We start from the raw sequence: 19,089 nt of genomic DNA, 5'->3' as shown, positions 1-19,089 counted from the left end.
CTGGGGGTGGTACACACCATGTGCTTGGGGGATGGGCAGGACCACGCAGCTCCAGCAGAAGAACCATGCGGTTCCAGGCTCCTGCAAAGCCTGGCAGTCAAGGCTGCGCAGGGAGGCTGGGGCTGGCTGGGGCTCAGTGTTGGGGTTTGATCCCACAGGGCGTAGGGAGCCAGCGATAGTTGCTGAGTAGTGGGCGATGTGAATTCAGCAGGACTCAGGGATAAGTTTTCAGGCAATGGAGAGGAAATGAACCGAAGAGGGTAAAGATGAGAGTGGGAACGCCAGTGAGGACACTGTGATCGTATGCTAGGTATGATAACAGCTTCTAGAATGGTGCCTTGCCTGAGAGTGGCAGTGGAAGTGGAGGGACTGATGTGGCAGATCCCATTATGGGGCATCTCCAGGATTTGGTGAATATTTGGGTACACGGTGCATGCGTGTGAGTGTGTGTGAGCATGTGTGTGTTCGGAGAAGGAAGGCTTATTGTGATAGGAGAGACCAAAGATAACCCCAAAAGTTCTAACCCAGGTGACTACAAAAATTGGCAGGGGAAGCAAAGTCTTCTCTGGCCGCACCCTCTCTGCCTGCCCCTCCCCACTGGCTCTGCACAGTTGAGCCCCACGGGATTTCTCCCTGTTTATCTACACCAGTTCTCGCTCAACCCTAGGCCGGTGCACATGCACGTTCCTCCGCCTGGAACACCCTTCCTCCTGCCTTCTATGTCTCACTCGTTCCTACTCTTCCTCTAGGTCTCTACTCAAGTTCATGTCCTCGGGAGACCCTTCCAGATTCCCTAGTCAGGAGTGCTAGCCCCTCTCTGAACCTGTCCAGGGCAGGAGTGATGGTGGGTTGTATCCATAGCACCTACCAGAGCCACGGGCCCTTCTTGAGCTGGTCCAAGTTCTTGTTGTTGACCCCACAATCCACTCTAGCTGGGTTAAGCAAAGAGGGATATATTACCAGAGACCGACCCCAGAAAGGTGGAGGGGGGCTGAAGAAACAGACTCCTACTTTAGGTTCCAGAAATGGCTCCCCAAATCCCCCACGTGGGCTGCCAGTGTGGAGGCAGCTTCTGCTGTGAACGGGAGGCTGCCCAGTGGGGAATCAGCTGCCGAATCAGGACCGCCCCACAGCTGCCTCCGGCCTGCTCCCTCTGAATCAGACCTCTCACACAAGCCTCCCCTGGCTGCTTGGTGAAATGCATCCCATTCAGTCGCCTAGGTGAAAGGGAGGTTAGGGAATGTCCATGTTTAGCTCTGCAGTGTCTGCCTCATGGAGCTGCGTGTGTGGAGGGGACGGGATTCATGGCGGCTCACCTGTGGGGTCCCCCACAGGGCTGGCAACCGCTGGGAGGGTCGAGCTGCCTGAGAGTCACCTGGGACGTGTTGGCTTGTGGTGCCAGTGGGTGTCAGCATGGACTTGTGAGCAGCTGAGCCACTCAGGATGCAGAAGTAGGGTCCCTCCAGGGGGACAGGCAGTGCACCCCAGAGGGGTTAGTGTGGGGAGGCAAGAGCAGGGGACTGAGGACTGGTTCCTGAGGAGTTCCCCAGCCACCACGCCATCTGCGGGAATGTCTGTCAGTCCAGCTGGGCCTCAAAGGCCCCTCGAGAGTGGGAGGGGAAGAGAAACGTAAACATACTTCAGAAGGACCCCAAAAGAATGTTTGAATGATACAGAAGAGGTGTTCACGGTGTATTAGTACAATGCGTTCTGTAAAAGAGTATGGACGGTAGGAAGATGTTGGATGGATGGAGAGACAGGTAATAGATGATAAATGAATGATAGATACACAGACAGACAGAACAAACAGCAGAGACTCTAATCCTTCCCTCCTTGGAGTTGTCTGGAGATCCTGCTCCGTGGAGTGCGGGCTCCTGGAAAGCGAGCAAACCCCCAGAGCCGTCATGGCAGGCAGCTCGCCACGCCTCACCCTGTGCGGGACTCCTGGGCTTAGGCAACCGCTACACACAGGAGACTTGGGCTCCCCCATCTCCTTCGTATACCTCCCCTCTGCTTGCCAGGCTGCCCTTTGGCAGGGGGCGGTGGGTGGGGCAGTGGGTGGTGAGTAGGTGTTCTAAAATCAATTGTGTGCTCCTGGTGTCTCCTGCTTCTCTCAGAGCTACGCTGACCAGCACAAAATCACAGTCCTAGACTTCTTCAAGAGCTTGAACCCTAAAGGAATGATGACGATGCCTGTGGGGGACTTCCGGAAGGCCATGATACAGGTGTGCTGACCCCTGTGGCTATAGCCCAGGGGGGTGGTGGGGGGTGGTGTCTGTGTGTCTGTCCGTCCATGTGTCTGTGTGTGTCTGTGTCTGCATATGTGTCTGTTTCTGTGTGTTTATGTGTCTGTGTTTATCTGTGTCTGTGTATATTTGTGTATGTCTGTGTATATCTGTGTGTCTGCATGTGTGTGTGTATCTCTGTGTCTGTCTCTGTGTGTGTCTGTGTGTGCCTGTGCTGTCTATATGTCTGTGTATCTGTATGTGTGAATATCCGTCTGCGTGGGTCTGTGTGTGCGTGTGTGTGTGTGTTTCTGTGTCTGTGCATATCTCTATGTCTGTCCATGTGTCTGTGTGTCTGCATGTCTGTCTGTCTGGGTGTGTGTGTCTGTGTGTATGTCTGTCTTTCTGTCTGTGTCGGGGGGCTGCTGACCTTGCACGGTCCATCCACCCCTTCAGCAGGACAAGGTCCCCGTAAACCTGCACCAAGTCAGGGAGCTGATAAAGAAGCTGGGTGACAAGACAGGCATGGTGAACTTCAGGTCAGTGTGGGCCTGGGGGCCATCTGATCCCGCTTCTGCCCAGGAAGCCCTGTTGCCCCCACCCCCCGCAGGCGCCCGGGCTGAGCAGGGTGCACCCTGCACTCCATGAGGCGACCTCACCTCCATGGAAGCAGCTGGCCGCGCTCTCCAGGGCTCCCAAACCCGCCCCACGGTCTGCCCTCTGCCTCAGCTTCCCCTCAACCACGGACTGCTGGCTGCAGGGCCAGACTCTGGGGACACAGTTGAGGTGACACACCGGAGTGCATGGCTAGACCCCGGTGTGTTGGGAGGGGTCTGCAGGTCCCCTGGGAGCCCAAAGAGGAGGATCACTCCGGCAGGAACTGTTTTGGTTCGGTGGTTTGTGACATAGTCTCCATCCCTTAAAGAAACAGGAAGGGGCTGGGATAACAGTCATAAGGATAATGACACTGTCCATGAGCCCTTTCCATGGGCCCTGTACTCTGTGGGCCACCGGACCTGCTCACGTGTCCTACCTCTCACAGCGCCCAACAGCGGCTGTCGTCGCCTGCACGCGGTGACGGACACTGAGCTTTGGAGAAGGGCAGCACGGGAGCTCAGTGCGCACACAGAACGAGGCAGCTGTGGCCTTTGAAGCCAGGCCTGTGTGCTGGACCTCCTTGTTGAGGCCTGCCAATTGGGCTCCCGTCTGGCCCCATAGCTGCGTGTCTTACAGTGTTCTTCGGGAGCTCTAGCCAAGGGATCCCCTCTGGCCCTGCCCCATAAGCCCTCCCCAGATACCTCCATCCTGTGCCCCGATCAGCGTGTGTGCGGGTGATATAGTGGTTTAAAACGGGCTCCGGGGCCAGACCACCTGAGTCCCCAGGCCAGCTCCACTCCTGGGCAAGTTACCCATTCTCCTCGGGCTTCAGTTTCTCCATCTGTACTATGAAGCTCATGATAGTACTCACGGCTTTGGAGTTTTTGAGGAGTGAATGGATGAACGTCTGTAAAATGTTAAGAACATTACCTGGCATGTGGCAGGCTCAGGGGACACATATGTTTTCTTATATATTACTGTACCCTCACACACACACTGTTTCTTATTTCTCGTAAATCGAACCACGTTATCACGTTCCTCTGAACTTGCTTTGCCTCCCAGTCTGTCTTGGCAATCTTTCCAGGATTGTACATTTAGACCCCTCTCCGTCTTTTTAAATGCCATGTGCTAGTTCATAGCACAGACATCTCATCCTTGAAGCTCAATTTTATGGACCTTTAAGGCATTTCCATTGTTTTGCCACCACAAATAAGACTGTAACCAGCATCCTTTCGTCTCTGGCGTTTGCCCCAGTCTCTCTCACAAGGGCTCGGTGCAGCGGATCCCGCGCAATCCCTGTGCCGAAGGGGGTGCATGTTCTGAATGTCAACCTACTGCCAAACCCTTGCCAACAACGTGAACCAGCTCATTGCCCCCTCCCCGGGCCAGCACGGAGACTTACCTGAGTTCAACCCTCTGCCACCAGGAGGGATGGGCGGACAAATGGTCTCTCGTGGATCGGAGTCTGCCTAGACATTCCCGCCAGCCTACCACGAGCCTCCACTGACACTGTGTATCCCCTCACCTTTCAAACCAGTCTCCTGAACACAGTGAAGCCATAGCAACAAGTCTGGTCTGGAAAGAAGTCCTGGCGACCCAGAAGTCCTGGCAAGTCAGACGGTGGCAGGGAGGAGGCGGAGATCTGTCTGAAATCCCCGTAGACACACATCAAGGCCAGGCCGTGAGCGAGCCAATAAAGTCTGCCTGGGTCTCCACGACTCTGGGCTGCTGGTGGTGTGCCCTTCCCCCGGGGGCGGGCGGGGGGGGGGGGGGGGGGGGGGGGGCGGTGGGGGAGGGCAGCACCACCTCGTCTGAGTGACCAGCAGGGGGCGCATCCTCAGCAGCCTTGGTGGGACCTGTGAAAACAAATTGGGAATGCGATGGGGTTGTTGCTAGGCAGCGAGAGAAAAGCGGGGAGTGGGAGCAGGGGAGACCAGTGCAAAACAGTGGTCATCATAGTAAACGTAAACTGTGTCCAGGAGAGGGATTTCTGAGATGCTGGAGGCAGCGGTTGAGGGAACAGATACTCATGAAACAAGATCGGGGACCTCTGGAAGCAAAATGCTGAGGGGCCACATGGAGAGAGCCCAGGGAGACCTGGCATGTGGTCGTGGCCTGGCGCTACCTAGCCACCCGACCTTGGAGCCTTATGCTTCCATCTGAAAAGTAGGACAGCTGAACTAAAGGCTTCCTAATCTGTTCTGGGGAATCCATTACTCTGCATTTCTTTTCTAAAATTCCTTGGAAGCTTGGGAGAAAAGAGCTGCTTAGCATAAAAGGAGGGATAGTCAAGACCAGCCTGAGCTGCACAGGTAGGGGGATGGGTACCTTAAAGGGTTCTGATCAACCTCGCCAGTTATCTTAGTGGATGAACAAAGGCAGGGACCAAAGCATGCATTTCTGTAGCACCACACAGTGCCTGGCGCTTGGTAGATGCTCAGCAAAACCCACGGAACGAACAAATGCACTCACGTGGCGATTGTTTTGGGCCGGTGATGGGAAACTGGGAAAATTGGGGGTTAACCAAGAACCAACGCTTTGAGCACCAGTGGAGTGCCAGACCGGAGTCTAGGCACCCAGTTACCACCCCGGGTTCCACTTTGCGTCACCGGGGGTCGAGCTGATGCCAAGGCCTCTCTGCCCATGGGGCAGTATCGTTATTCGAAATAATTTATGCCTCCTCCCCACAGTGCATTTTCCCCTTTCCCTTCCTTAATCGACGTGTTAGCCTGCGGTTGAATTTCCATTGCTTGGGTGGCATGGGCGCTCAGAGTCAAAATGAGGATAATGAAAGAAAATAAATGCAATAAGGGATTTGAGGGCTGAAGCTCACATCTACCATACTCCTCAGGGTATGTCGATGTCTTGTGCTCTGACTCCACAAATAAATCGAATCCCTTTGAAGTCAGGCTATGTCTTTTAAGTTTATTATAATCTATAAATTTCTCCATCAAGTCTCCTGCCCATACTGAGCATCCAAAAATTACTGGTGTCTGGTGGAACCCTGAGGATGATGAAGCCACAAAGTATCAGAATTTGAGGACTGTGGGCCACGGATCAGTAAAACAGCAAAGTTTTCTCAAGATGCTTTTAATCCATCTCTTGCATAAAAATGAAAAGGCAGCAATCCTCTGATCAAATGTTATTTTTTGTTTGGGTAGCTTTGGGAGAATTATGGAGATATAGGGAAGCTAAAATCCACCCCTACCACCACACCCGACCTTCCAGGCCTTCCCTTGACACTGCCACCCCCAAGTGGGTGAAGGATTGCCAAGCCAAAAAAACCTGCAAGCCTTGTAACTGCCAGGAAGCCGTCCCAAAGTGGGAGTAATTCCCACGAGTGGCCACTAGGTGTCAGGTCAGCTCCAGAAGTCCTGGTGAGCACGTCTTTTCCAGATCTTACAGACTGTCCTGCGGGCTTTGCCACCCACTTTCTATAATTCCCCCATAAGACCCCCACCTGAAATCTGAGCCCCGTAGGGTCCAGCAGCCTGACACTTGGGCAAACCTCTCCAAGGCTCAATGTTGTCCTTGTGAATTGAGATTTCTTTTTTTTTTTTTTTAAGATTTTATTTATTTATTTGACAGAGAGAAATCACAAGTAGGCAGAGAGGCAGGCAGAGAGAGAGGAGGAAGCAGGCTCCCCGCTGAGCAGAAAGCCCGACGTGGGGCTCGAACCCAGGACCTGGGATCATGACCTGAGCCGAAGGCAGCGGCTTAACCCACTGAGCCACCCAGGCGCCCCTGTGAATTGATATTTCTAACACCTATAGTTTCTCCCTTGCTGTAAGGAAGATCAGGGGCTGGTAAAAACCATAAACATTCAGTCCCCTCCCTTATTCAGCCCACCCTGGAGCTGGGCAAGACCCAGGAGAAGACAGTGATTCACTGCGGAGGGCAGACTGCATATGGAACTCATCCTCTGACAATTGGCTTGCCAAGTCAGGAGGCTGGTGGGCAGGAGGACCCAGGCGGGAGCTGTGAGCCCAAGGTGGAGGTAGAGGAAACTTGCAAAAGTAGGAGAGGCTGGCAGGTGGAAATGGCCCAGAGGGACTGGCCCCGAAGCGGGCCCAGTCCTGCAGCCCCCGGAAACAGCACCCTGGGTGTGACCCTCCTTTCTTGCCCTAACTCAATTAGCTTTGTGTGCTCTTTGCTCCTCCCAGAGACCCTGTATAGAAGATCTGTTCCTATCCCCATTTACAGTTGGGGAAATGGAGGCATGGAGAAGTTGAGCATCTCACTCAAGGCTGAGAATCAGACCCTAAGGATACTGCTGTGGCTCCCTGGGGTCTTAACCACTATGCTTCCTGCCCCTCTGTGGCTTCCAAGCGGCAGTTTCAGATCAAGACAGGGAAGTTGAAACGCACTTACATTGTTTATACTCCTTCTGCAACAAAGTGAGGAATAACCAAACCCATAATCAAGCGTGAGCTCCTGGCCAGGCTAGACTAGCCAATGGGAGGGAAGCAAAGGCGGATGGTAATGCTGGTTTGCAGCGGATTTCCGAAGGTCAGGTTGATAGGCTCTCCCTGACCCCTGCATCGCTCAGGAATTGCACCAAGGTCGTAGGATGGGAGAACAGAAGGAAGTGTCTGGAAAGTTCGGTGTGCCAGCATCATAAAGTGGCGAAGCACACAGATTCTGATATGTGGCATCTCTGGGTTTGAATTCCGCCTGGCTTTACCACTTGCCAGCTCCGTGACTTTGAGCAAGTCCCTCAGTCCCTCTGAATCTCAATTTCCTCATCTTGGACAGAAACAATAATGGTATCCTGCCCCACAGGATGCCTGTGAAGATTGAATGAGCTCATGTGTGTGAAACACCGAGCCCAAGGCCTAGCACACAGTTAGGACCTCTTATAAGGGTGACCTCATCACGGTGGGCGTTCCTTTCAGAGAGGAGGGATGAGAGGAGCCCTAGGTCCAGCAGGCACGGTAATGACCAAACCAAGAAGCCGTCTTTGAATTATCCAAGTACTGGGTCTTTGAAGCACCATGGAAGCATTCTAGTCTCAGGCTTTGGTTAAAGACTTGCATAAAAATCGGAAGAATTTGTTCAGAATCTTTTTTTTCAAGACTTTATTTATTTATTAGAGAGAGAGTGAGCACAAGCCGGGGTTGGGGGGGAGGAGCGGACTCCCTGCTAAGCAGGGAGCCTGACACAAGGCTCCATCCCAGGACCCTGAGATTGTAACCTGAGCTGAAGTCAGACTTAACCGACTGAGCCACCCAGGAGCTCCTGTCCGGAATCTTAACTGGAGGGATGCGGGGAGGACCAGGAACCAGCAGCACTGTGTGAACGGTGCAGGGGACACAGTAGACATCCAGTATTTTTCTCAGCTGCTGAGGTCTGAACCCCTCTTTCTAGGCTGAGAAGGCCTCGCCTGGGGGGAGGGGCAGCTGGGACTCCCAGCAGGGACTCAGAAGCATGCCCACGCCAGACAGCGACTCTCTGAGCTGGACTCAGGAGCTGACACCCAGAGCACCAAGGCCCATCATAAATTCTCTCGAAGAGCTACAGCACTGCAGCACCGCAGCACAGCAGGATGAGCCCTGGGAGCAGGCGTGACGTTGCTGGGGTCGGCGAGGACACAGAGCCCGCCTGCAGGTCAGCCGTGGGAGCGGCAGCCCCGGCTGTGCACTGTGCAGCCGTGGCGACAGCTGCTGTGTCCTCGGGGGACCGGGCAGCCTTGCCAAGAGGGGGCTTGGGTTTGGTTTTGTTTTGATGGGTTTTGTGTTCAACAAAATCAAACAATGAGTGGCAAGGCCAGCCTGCATCCTAAACACTGGCTGCAGACCAGTGGCCTTGAACTACAGGAAGGGAACGTTTCTCCTTCAGGAAGCAGCCGTCCTGGAACGGGAGGGACGCCAGGGCCCGGGAGGCCCACCTTGAGGCCCAGGGGTTTGCCTCTTAAGGAAGGTTGGTGGCGTGGCCCTTGGAGGGCTCCTTTGACTGCTCTGCCCCCACCTTAGGGAGTCTTGGGGGAGCCAGAGTGGGGTTGACGAGCGGGTGCCGTGGTGGCCAGGATGAAGAAGACGGAAGTCTTGTGAGGATGTACATGTGTTGTGGTATCATCGAGAACGTACGAGGTCTTTCTCCCAGTTCCTGCTACCCACTTTAAAAACCCATGGAGGGCAGTTGTGGGACGCAGGGGGTTAAGCGTCCAACTCTTGGTTTTGGCTCAGGCTGTGTTCTCAGGAGTCATGATCCAGCCCCGTGTCTGGCTCTGCGCTCAGCCCAGAATCTGCTTGAGACTCTCTCCCTTTGTCCGTCCCCCTTTCTCTTTCTCTAAAACAAATATATATATATATGTATATATATATATTTGTATATGTATATATGTGTGTGTGTGTGTGTGTGTGTGTGTGTGTGTGTGTGTGTGTGTATAAACACCTCTTGGAATTTCCTGAGTGGCAGGAGTGTCTTTGTTATGCCGATGAGGCAACCCAGGGTGGGCCCCCTAGACAGCTTTGGGAGGCTGGTAGCCTGAACCACCAAGCTGGGAACAGAAGTTGGGACTTTCAGCAGATGGGAGAGGAGGTTAGGGATTGAGTTCAATGACATGGGCAGTGTTCAGTCATTCCTACCTAATGAAACTCCAGTGAGAACTCTGGACAGTGAGGCTCAGAGGAGCTTCCTAGGAAGGGACACTTTGCCTGCCTTTTAGATCTTGCCTTAGACACGTCTTCATGTGCCAGCCGCTGAGCCACAGCTTTCATAATAAAACTGTAATCTGAACTATAGTGCTTTCAGTGATTTCTGTGAGTTGTTCCAGGGAATTATCCAACCTGAGGGGGTCCTGGGACACGCCCACGTTGTAGCTGGCGGATCAGAAGTGCAGCTCTCCTGGGGAGCCCCCTTGCAGCTGGCATCCGAAGTAGTCTGGGGGACCAAGCCTGTGGAGTCGGACGCTCAGTCCGGCGGTGCTGCCCCAGCCTCAGGTGTGATGGACATGGAAACTGTGTACATGAATGAATGATCGTGTCTGAATTACAGAGACAATGTGTGCGCTCAAATATGTGCATGACCGACAAGAGGGTGTCTGTGCCCAACAAGAGGGCTTACCTCCGTCCTGACCAGGTTGTGTGCTAACCAACCTGCTTTGTTGCCCGCATCCTTATGACTAAAACTCAACTCACAGCCACTCCCAGCTTGTACCGCTCCTGGCCGTACCTCTGATTTCCCAGAAGAGGGCGCTTCAACCCCACAAGTTCTCCCCCTCGGGAAAGCTGCAGCTCTCTAATGCGGACGTTGGGGGAGAGAAAAAGAAAACAGGACCCCAGACTGGCTCCAGGAAATCAGATTCAGATGCCCCAAAAAGGGCTGTCGTGCAGCTGGCTTCAGCGACACTGGTCATAGCAGAGGAGCGTGGGCCAGAACTCTCACCCTGTCCGGAGAGCAAGCTTCTCCACCCAGGGGCAGGGACAGGTTCTGTGGGGGCTGAGCTACACCATCTGAGGGAACCTCTTTATAAAAACATACACTTAGGGGCGCCTGGGTGGCTCAGTAGGTTAAAGCCTCTGCTTTCGGCTCAGGTCATGATCCCAGGGTCCTGGGATCGAGCCCCGCATCGGGCTCTCTGCTCGGCAGGGAGCCTGCTTCCTCCTCTCTCTCTCTGCCTGCCTCTCTGCCTACTTGTGATCTCTGTCTGTCAAGTGAAATGAATAAAATCTTAAAAAAAAAATACACTTACAAATGCAACATGAGGTACAGCAAGTGGATGTTTATTTAGAATGAGGGAAAAGTCACAACGAAAGGCACATTTTCTAAAAGCTCTTAGCGGTCTGAATGTCAGGTGGATCCAGGGCCCTGGTGGAGCATCTCACTGAGGGAGGGTCCCTGCAGCTCCAGCCTCTTCGGCTTCTTTAGGGGTGCAGGGGACTCTGCCTCTGCCTGCATCTCCTCCAGCAGCGACTGGCCGCCTCCAAATGAGGAGTCCGGCCAGCTTCCTGCCCATCCTGCCATGAAAACAAGACGCAGCTCCAGCCAGCCACCTGTCCAGGTCTCAGCACCACGCCACAACCTTGTGCCTGGCCAGCTGCCGTCCCTTCCCTTTCTGCCACACCCCGGAGGCTGCCACCTCTATCCCTTCTGCCTTTTGAGGCACCAGCCGCTGCTTCTCCCTCCTTGAGTCCTGGCTTCCCAGTGGGTTTTCCATCCCCCTGCCTTTCTTTAAAGATTATAGAACTCACAGCCTCCAGAATGACTTTCCTAAGGGCACTGTGCTACAAGAAATAACCTTTTCTTAAAATTAGTGGGGAATGCAAGTTTGAGGAATGGGGCTAGGGAGAGGGATTATATACTTCAGTTTATACTGAAGTGTAAGTGACTTCAATTAAATTCAATAAACATTATGAGCCTCCCCTGTGTGCAGTGCTATTGTGGGTATGCTTGGGATACATCAGTGAATAAAACAAAACCTATCTCTTACAAGGAGTTTACACTCCAGCAGGAAGGGACCAGCCACAAACAATATATACATCAGTAAATGAGTCCTACAGTAGTGTGAGAAGATGTTTAGAGCTATGGGGGTCGGAGATGAGCTGGGGAGGGGTTCGGGAGAGTCATTGCTGGGTGTGGGGTGTGGACTTGGGGAGGTTACAATTTCAGGCCCGTAAGAAGTGGTATTTGAGCAATGACTTGAAGAACATCTGGGGGAAGAGGTTTCTAGGCTGAGGAAGGACCCCAAGACAGGAGCATGCCTGGGCAGGACCTGTGAGCTGGCCTGTGCAGGCCTGTGGAGCAGAGAGAGGGGAGAAGACTGCTCAGGTGTAGGGGTGGGGAGGATGGGAGGAGGTCAGAGGGAAGGGTCAGCCCAGGTGGGGCCCTCAGGGCCACTATGTAGAACACAGGGTCTGGGTGACGGGGACCCTTGCAGAGTTTGGGGCAGCAGAGGGCACACTCGGACATCATTTGAAGGGATGTTTGGGCCTCGATGGGTGAAGCTTGACTTTAGGGACTCAAAAGTAGAATCAGGAGAGTCACTAGGGAGGCCATTAAAATCATACTGGCGAGACCTGAAGGGAGAAGCTGTGGGGGTGATCCAGTGCCAGACCCCAGTTGTATTTAAAGGGGGTGCCAACAAGATTCCCCAACGGAGAGGATATGGACTGTGCGAGAAATCAATGCTCCAAGGTTTGGGGCCCAAACACCTGGAAGAATAAAGTCTTCATCGCTGACTCAGGAAAGCCTCTGATGGAGCAGATTTGGGTGTTGGGGGTGGAGAGAAAATCCAGAATTTATTCAGGGGTGTTTTGGGGTTTTTTTAAGATTTTTTTTTTATTCATTTATCTGACAGAGAGAGATCACAAGTAGGCAGAGCGGCAGGCAGAGAGAGAGAGGGAAGCAGGCTCCCCGCTGAGCAGAGAGCCCGATGCAGGACTCGATCCCAGGACCCTGAGATCATGACCTGAGCTGAAGGCAGCGGCTTAACTCACTGAGCCACCCAGCGCCCCTATCCAGGGGTATTTATAAGCTGTTGTAGGGGGAGTCACGCAGGCCTTCAGAATCCAAGAATGGGTTCTGTGGGAAGGATCAGGAGCAGGGAGTGTGTTGGGAGGCCTGGGTGTCAGAGAGATGGCGTTTAATGGCAGGAGAACAGCGGAGGCCCCTGCGGGTCTTAGCGTGGACAGAGAAGAGAGGGAGAGCAGAACCGGCATGAGACACTGTGGGAGGCTACCCCAGCCAGGAGAAAGGAGGTCCCTAGAGTGCAGGACCCACAGGGTGCTTGAGCAAAATGGTCAAGCCCAAGAGACTCACCCCAAGGCCTCTCCCAAGAACAGTGTGGGTGAGTGAGCAGGACGAAGAGAGCTCAGGCAGGCTGAGGGCAAAAGCCATCAGGGAAGAAAGGGACAGGAGAGGGTCCTCAATGGCTTATCTGCCAGGGCCCCTCAGGAGTCTTAGCTCCGTGCTGTCACACCAGCAGCCAACGGGACTGTGGGCTGTCAGGCTGGGAGGGGATCTGTGGCAAAAGTCGTAAACCTCATGGTCTCTAAGTCTGCCACAGCTGCCCAGGACCCCTCCCTCCGGCTCTGTGCCCACATCACTGGAAAGTGGCCCCCGCCACAGCTACCGTCATCAGGCGCGTAGCAACGCCGTTGTCCGTACCATCTCAGAAGCACACAGAGCAGTGGGGAGAACAGCTGGGGTCAGACCTTTGTGCCACCATCCATAGCTTCTCTGAACCTCAGTTTCCTTACCCGCAAGTGAGGGGCGAGCGCTTACTCCTCTGGACTGCGATGAGGAATAAGTAAGATTAAATCAACAAGAGCGCATTTCGAACTATAAAGCTGTACACAAATGTGAGGGATTAGCCCTCCCTGTTTGCTGGAAGCCTGACATGAGTGAGGAGGAGGGAGGAGCCCTTCACCTTTCTCAGCCAGGTAAGCCGTCCTTCTCCACGGCTCAGTCAGGGCAAACCTTCCTTGTCTCCTCAGCGTGGCTTGAAGACTAGATCCGTAGTTCTCAACGGGGGTGATCCTGCATCCCCGAAAGGACATTTGGCCACGTCTGGAGATGGTTTTCGGTTGTCACAGCCTGGGGAACGGTGCATCGAGCAGGTAGAGACCAAGGAGCTGCCAGACACGTGATGCACACAGGAGCCCTGCCGTGGGGGGAATGTTTGTGTCCCGCCCCCAAATCCGTGCGTTTCAATCCGAACCCTCAAGGTGAAACCCTTAGGGCCTTTGGGAATGATTAGGTCATGAGGTAGAGCCCTCATGCGTGGGAATAAGGCCCTTCTAAAGGAAGCCCCAGAGAGCGGGCTCCCTTGCCCCTCCCCCATGGGAGGACAGAGAAGACGGCCACCTGCACACCAGGAAGCGGGTCCTCACAACCACAGACCTACTGCCAGCTTAGCTTTCTGGCCCCGCGCTCTCCCAGCCTCCCTTGCAGCTAGCCATGCCCCCGTGACCCAGCTGGGCTGCGAGATGCGAAGGGCAGGCAGCTACAGGGTTGTGGGAAAATCCTTCCTCCTGGATGAAAGGAAACAGGCACAGGGAGACTCTGCCCCTCACCCCTCCCCACTCTGCTTCTGGGCATGACTGTACGAGGTTTCAGTGTCTGTCACGTGGGCAGGAGGTGGCATCACCAAAAATGCTGAGGATAGCAGGGCGGAAAGACAGGGATGAGCCTGACTTCAATGACATCTTTAAGTTGCTAGGCAACCCTGCCACACGCCCGCCCTGGGAAGTGAACCAGTAAACGTCTTTCTGCCCAGGCTTCTTTGAGTTGAGTTTTGTTACTTGAACCAAGACATCCCAGGAGTCTCAGGCCACCCTTCCCATGCTTCCTGTCCCCACTATCACAGGTGTCCCTCCCCTACAGGACTAGGAGCCCCTTGAATCTGGGACTGTGCGCCCATCTGTGATCTCCAGGCTTAGCAACATGCCTGGGACAGAGTATATCTGGACTCAGAGATATCTGATGGATACATTGAAAGAATGGAAGACAGAGTGAGGGGATCTGGGCTCTCAGCACCCCGGCTGCTGGGTTTCCTGAGAGCTGCCTCAGCAGACACACTGCCCTCCAGCAGCCCGGCAGTGCCCGTGTGTAAACACGCCCACAGATGCCTCAGATGACAGGAGTATCGGCCCAGAGGCCGCGGGTCCAGCTCCAAAAAAAGCAGATATTCCAAGGGGGAACAGAGGACTGAAAGGCTCCATGGGGCCAGACTGGAAGCAGGCGATAAATGCACGTGTTTCTTCTAGAAAAGGCCTCCCTGCGGACACCCACCCTGCTGCCCAACCCCTACAGAGTTAGACTCTTTCAGCTGCCAAGACCCCAGCCTCACAGGGGCAAGAAGTCAGCCAGGAGCCAACTGGCCCAGTGGGCTGTCCCCTGAAACCTCAGTGCTAAGGACCCCAGACTGGGAACTGAGAGGGTGACAAGGCCTTTTCCTCCTTGTCCCAAGCTCCTTCCATGATGCCAAGCTCAGCCCTGCCCCCTTCAGGTGTGCTGCAGGGACCCACATTAGCCTGGCAGGAATATGACAGGGGGCTTCGGGTGAGGAGCTGGTGCAGTCCAGCGGTGGGGGCAGAGGCTTCGTGTCAGGCTGGCCTGTGCTGGAATGCTTGCTCGGCCACCTCCTGCCCCCTCATCCTCTGTGGAGGTCCCACTGTATGCCAGGCACTGTGTGTGGCACCACCGGCGTGACGACCGACCAGATGTGAATTCAAACAGCAGCTCCGCTCAGTGACATGGAGCTTAAACCCCAATCAGGGAGGCACACAGGAGCAGAGAGCCACCCAAGCCGGGCTGCGGTAAGGACTGCCACCAAGGAGGAGTGTCCAGGGACGAGGTGGCCACCGTGGGGACAGTAGCCAGTCACTCAGCTCATCAGACTCTTGTTATTGGAACAATAGGACCCACCTCTGTGGCTTTTGTGAGAAGAAATGGGACACGGCCCATAGGCCACGAATGTCCTGGCCAGGCCCTGACCAAGTGCTTCCTCACAGGGGGGTGGCAGCTGTCCCCATCAGGAGGCTCACGGCCGGCCTGGAAGCCTGGGGATGAGGCTGCAGAGAAAGAAGGGTCTTGCACGGACTTGTGCCCTAGGGGACTGCCAGGGCAGAGCAGCGCCCGTTTCTGTTCCTTTCAGGCCCTCCTCCCCTCCGGCCTGGCGTTTCCGTGCAGCTGGACGGGGACAGCTGTCCCTGGGCAGGACCCGCCTGCTCTTCCTGACCTCAGCTGAGCTTCGGCTACTGGAGTCGAAACAAAACTCCCGAGTCAGTACACTCCTGGACCCCAGGCCCACCGTTCCTCTGGCTTGGGGGACTCCATGACCCCAAGGCCAGGCCCCTGCCAGGTGGCAGCTGGTCAGCCTCTGTGAAGTGGTGACAAAGGACAAAGCAACCCAGCTGGGCTGCACGGGGGCCTGGTCTGGAGCTGCCAGAGCGGCACCCTCTCCCCCAACTCCTGCCGCTCAGGAGGGATGCCACTCATGGGGGACAGAAGGCCAGGGCAGGCACTGGGACACCTGACCTCACCCCCACCCACAGCTCTGGGGCTGGCATGCCATACGAGCAGCTAAGGGGAGCCCCTGGGCCCAGCCGTCGCTGCCAAGCCCTCCCCTCCTGTCTGAGATGGGCGGCACTGCATGGGCCCATGAGGCCCCAGTCTACTGGCTGCCTCAGTTTCCCAGGGAGAAACATGAGTGTGGGACCTCATACACCGCCACTAAGAACAGCGTAAGCTATAAAGGGGCAGAGTGGGTGGATGTCTGCTTGGACCTGCTTTCCAGCCACCGACAGGCCCTGGTCCAGGAGGGAGCTGGGGAGGAGCCAAGGAGGGCCAAGAGTGTTCTGGGAGCAGGGCTGGTTTTATGGGTACAATGTGTGCGGTCACATGGGGCCCTGTACTCAGAAGGGTGTGGGGCTTGGTTTCATGGTCCTTGTCACCATCTTAAAATCTTTGCTCACTTTTTTGACAAAGGGACCTGCAAATTACGTAGCCAGTCCTGTCTGGGAGAGAAGACATTTGCACACGAAGGGCCTCCCTGTCTGGGAGACCGAACGGGAGGGTGTGGGGACAGCCAGCCCACCATCCACTCCCCAACAACTCAATGAAGATGCAGAAACTGGAGCGGCCTCGTCTCTGGACAGATGGAGTATGTTTTCAGAAGAGCGGGGAGATCAAGAGCGGCCCCGACTTCAACAGGTTGCCCAAAAGGCCAAGAAGAAAGAAGGACAAGGGCCAGGGGAAGACCAGTTCCTCCTCCTTGAGCCCCGGCTGCCTCTTCCAGAAATGGGGTCATGGGGCACCTGGGTGAACCCCTCCCCTGGAACACGCCATTGCAGGAGGCGAAGGCAGAAGGGAATGGAGGGAGGAGGCGGGAGGCAGTCAGGCCTGAGAGCCAGGAGAGAGGCTGCTTGAGGTCTTCAGCCAGCAGGGCCAGCCCAGGCCTGCTCCAGCCTCTGGTCTCCAGCCAGTAAGTAATTCAGAAATTCCTCTGGAATGCTGCGGGGGCCTGCTCGCCCTGTCCCTCCCCCCGCCCCCAGCCTGAGCCCTGCCTGCTTGGTCCAGGCAGACGGTTGGTTTCCATCTCCCAGAGGCTGGCTAGCGGCTCCAGCAGCCTCCCTACCTCCCTTACAGCTGGTCCAGGGTCAGCCGGTGCCGGGAAAGAGCTGGCGGGAGGGGGAGTGGCCCTGGGTCCCGGGCCAGGGCTGGGGAGAATCCAGGCTCCCCAGAAGAGGGTGGAGAGGGGGCCCAACCCTGGGTGTGTTGTTGGGGGAATGAAGGAGATTCGGGGATCTGCCTGGAGCCCAGCCTGGAGGCTGGCCTGACTCTCGGAAGCCAGGCCCAGGGAAGTCCGCCCTCCCTGGCACACACTGGCCAGGCTAGGCAGGAGCCAGGAGCCCGGGCAGCGCCTGTCTCAACACCCCCACCTTCTGTCCCTGAGGCTGAGATCTGGGCTACTGGAGACTCCCTCCTTGGCATTGCCCCCAGATCGCAGGCTGCTAATCCCCTCCCATGAAAATGCAAACTGTCCTGGGAGGTCTGGAGAGGGCCAAAGAGGGGCGGGCCTCACATCAGGCTTTCATCCTTCACACTTGTGGGAAGCTTGTGCTGGGCCAGCCTCAAGTAAAAGCCCGAGAAAAGGACCAGAGAGGTCTTCAGTGACATTGGCAGTGAAGACTTGCTTTTGCAAGGGAGGAAGGATGGGCAGAAGGGGAGGTGAACTTTGCCATTTCAGACCTGTGTCCCGGGCAGGCTTTCCTGCCGTGGACCCGGGTCCCAAGGCTCACAACCACACGCAGGTCTCCACCTCCTTTCCCCTTCCTTCTCCGGGCTCAGGCTGGCACTGTGGTTCCCTGGGGACCAGGTGTTTGCAGACACGGAAGTTGAAGCCCCCAACATGCGGGGGGAGGTCGACAGCTTAGTGTCTGTGTAGAGCAAGGCTCCTGCTGCCTGCTTCTTGGGGGGCCTTCCTGGGCAGGGCCAAAGAGAGTTCTGGACTCAGATCTCAGTTTTGCCACTTACTGGCCTCAGGGCCTTGGGCCAAACACTTGACACCCCCTACCTGTAAGGGGAGAGCTAACAGCCCCCTGCTGGGGGTCCTGTGAACCCAGACCTCAATAAGGATGATGGGGGAGGGGTCTGGCTGCAGGGAAGTCCTCAGTCAACAGGTCCTGCCCCTTTCCGTGGTGATTTCTGTGGCAGAACTCTGCCCCCCAACCCGGGAGCCTCCCCCACTTTCCAACAGCCCAGCGCCTACTCCAGGCCTGCTTCTCAGACTCGGCGTTATCAAGCCACAGAGGATCTGAACCTGTCCTTGCAAGAGCTCCCCGGGCCCTGATGCAGCTCTGGCCACCAACACAGTGGCATCCCCCTTTCCCTCCCTGGAGGCCTGATTCGAGCTCCTTCCATTGTTGAAAGAATCTAAAGGTTACTGGGCTCGTCCCTGGGTCTGTCATTTCTGCAAGAGCTACGGAACACAGATCTTCATTCATCATCTCCTTTCGTTTTAAAAGGGGTCCTCTGGATGAGCCCCCATTTCCCAGAGCTTTTGAGGGTCTGAGCACAAAACACAGTCCTCTGCTTACCCCAGAAGACAACCCTGCTGGCTCTTCCTGCCTGACCAGATCATCCTCGGCGACCGCGGCCCTGGCCTGGCCCTCTGACCTCCACCACCCCCACACCACCTGCTTCTCACAAACCACAACCAGCTCCCTGACTCAGTTTCCCCTAAGCTGATCCATCCCCTAATTGTGTTTGTCTCCTGGTTTGGCCTCTCTTTCTGCCTGAGGCCTGACCCTTGGTCCCAGACCTCCAGCCATGACCTCTACTCATCTGATCTCTCTCTCTCTCTCTCTCTCTCTCTCTCTCTCTCTCTCACACACACACACACACACACACACACACGGAACTGGTGACCCCTCCCACCTAGGCCCTGGTCTTCCTGATACTCACCTCTAGTCACTAATGCAGGACCCAATGCAAAGTGCCCCAAGTCTTATCAATAACTTCTGGAAACTTCCAGGCATCCTGCATGCATTTGCAGACCTGGCCATTTCATCACCATATGGTACCTGTGGGTTAACTCTGTTCTGTCCCTATTCTTAGGGACACTGCCCCTCTGTCAGTGACAGTCGTGCTGCTGTCCACACACCCGGTTGCAGAGGGGAGAATCTCTCTCCTTGCTGCGTCTCACTCTGTAAACACCCCCCAAAACAGGGCTGCTTCTGCTCCCAGGGACGCAACCATTTTTAATAAGAGAATGCTTCCCGTGGTAATTTTCCACACCCGCTCCACGTCTGCCTCAGATTTC

At 55.4% G+C, this 19,089-nt stretch overlaps 1 protein-coding gene across 10 annotated transcripts in view; it reads left to right on the top strand.

The window, feature by feature from the left end:
• Positions 1 to 4,573, top strand: part of LRRC74A (leucine rich repeat containing 74A) — a 45,968-nt gene extending 41,395 nt beyond the window's left edge. For 6 of the 10 annotated variants that reach the window (XM_047737396.1, XM_047737398.1, XM_047737394.1 and 3 more), the window contains 2 exons: positions 2,118 to 2,225; positions 2,682 to 3,251. In XM_047737396.1, coding sequence (XP_047593352.1) covers positions 2,118 to 2,225; positions 2,682 to 2,873 — 300 coding nt within the window. In that variant the 3' untranslated portion in view covers positions 2,874 to 3,251. The other 4 variants (XM_047737393.1, XM_047737391.1, XM_047737389.1 and 1 more) reach the window with 3 other exon arrangements.
• The last annotated feature ends 14,516 nt before the right edge of the window (positions 4,574 to 19,089 follow it).

This window comes from Lutra lutra, chromosome 7 (assembly GCF_902655055.1).
Source record: "Lutra lutra chromosome 7, mLutLut1.2, whole genome shotgun sequence".
Taxonomy (NCBI): domain Eukaryota; kingdom Metazoa; phylum Chordata; class Mammalia; order Carnivora; family Mustelidae; genus Lutra; species Lutra lutra.
Note: the sequence above shows the minus strand (reverse complement) of the source record. Positions and strands in the feature narration are given on the sequence as shown.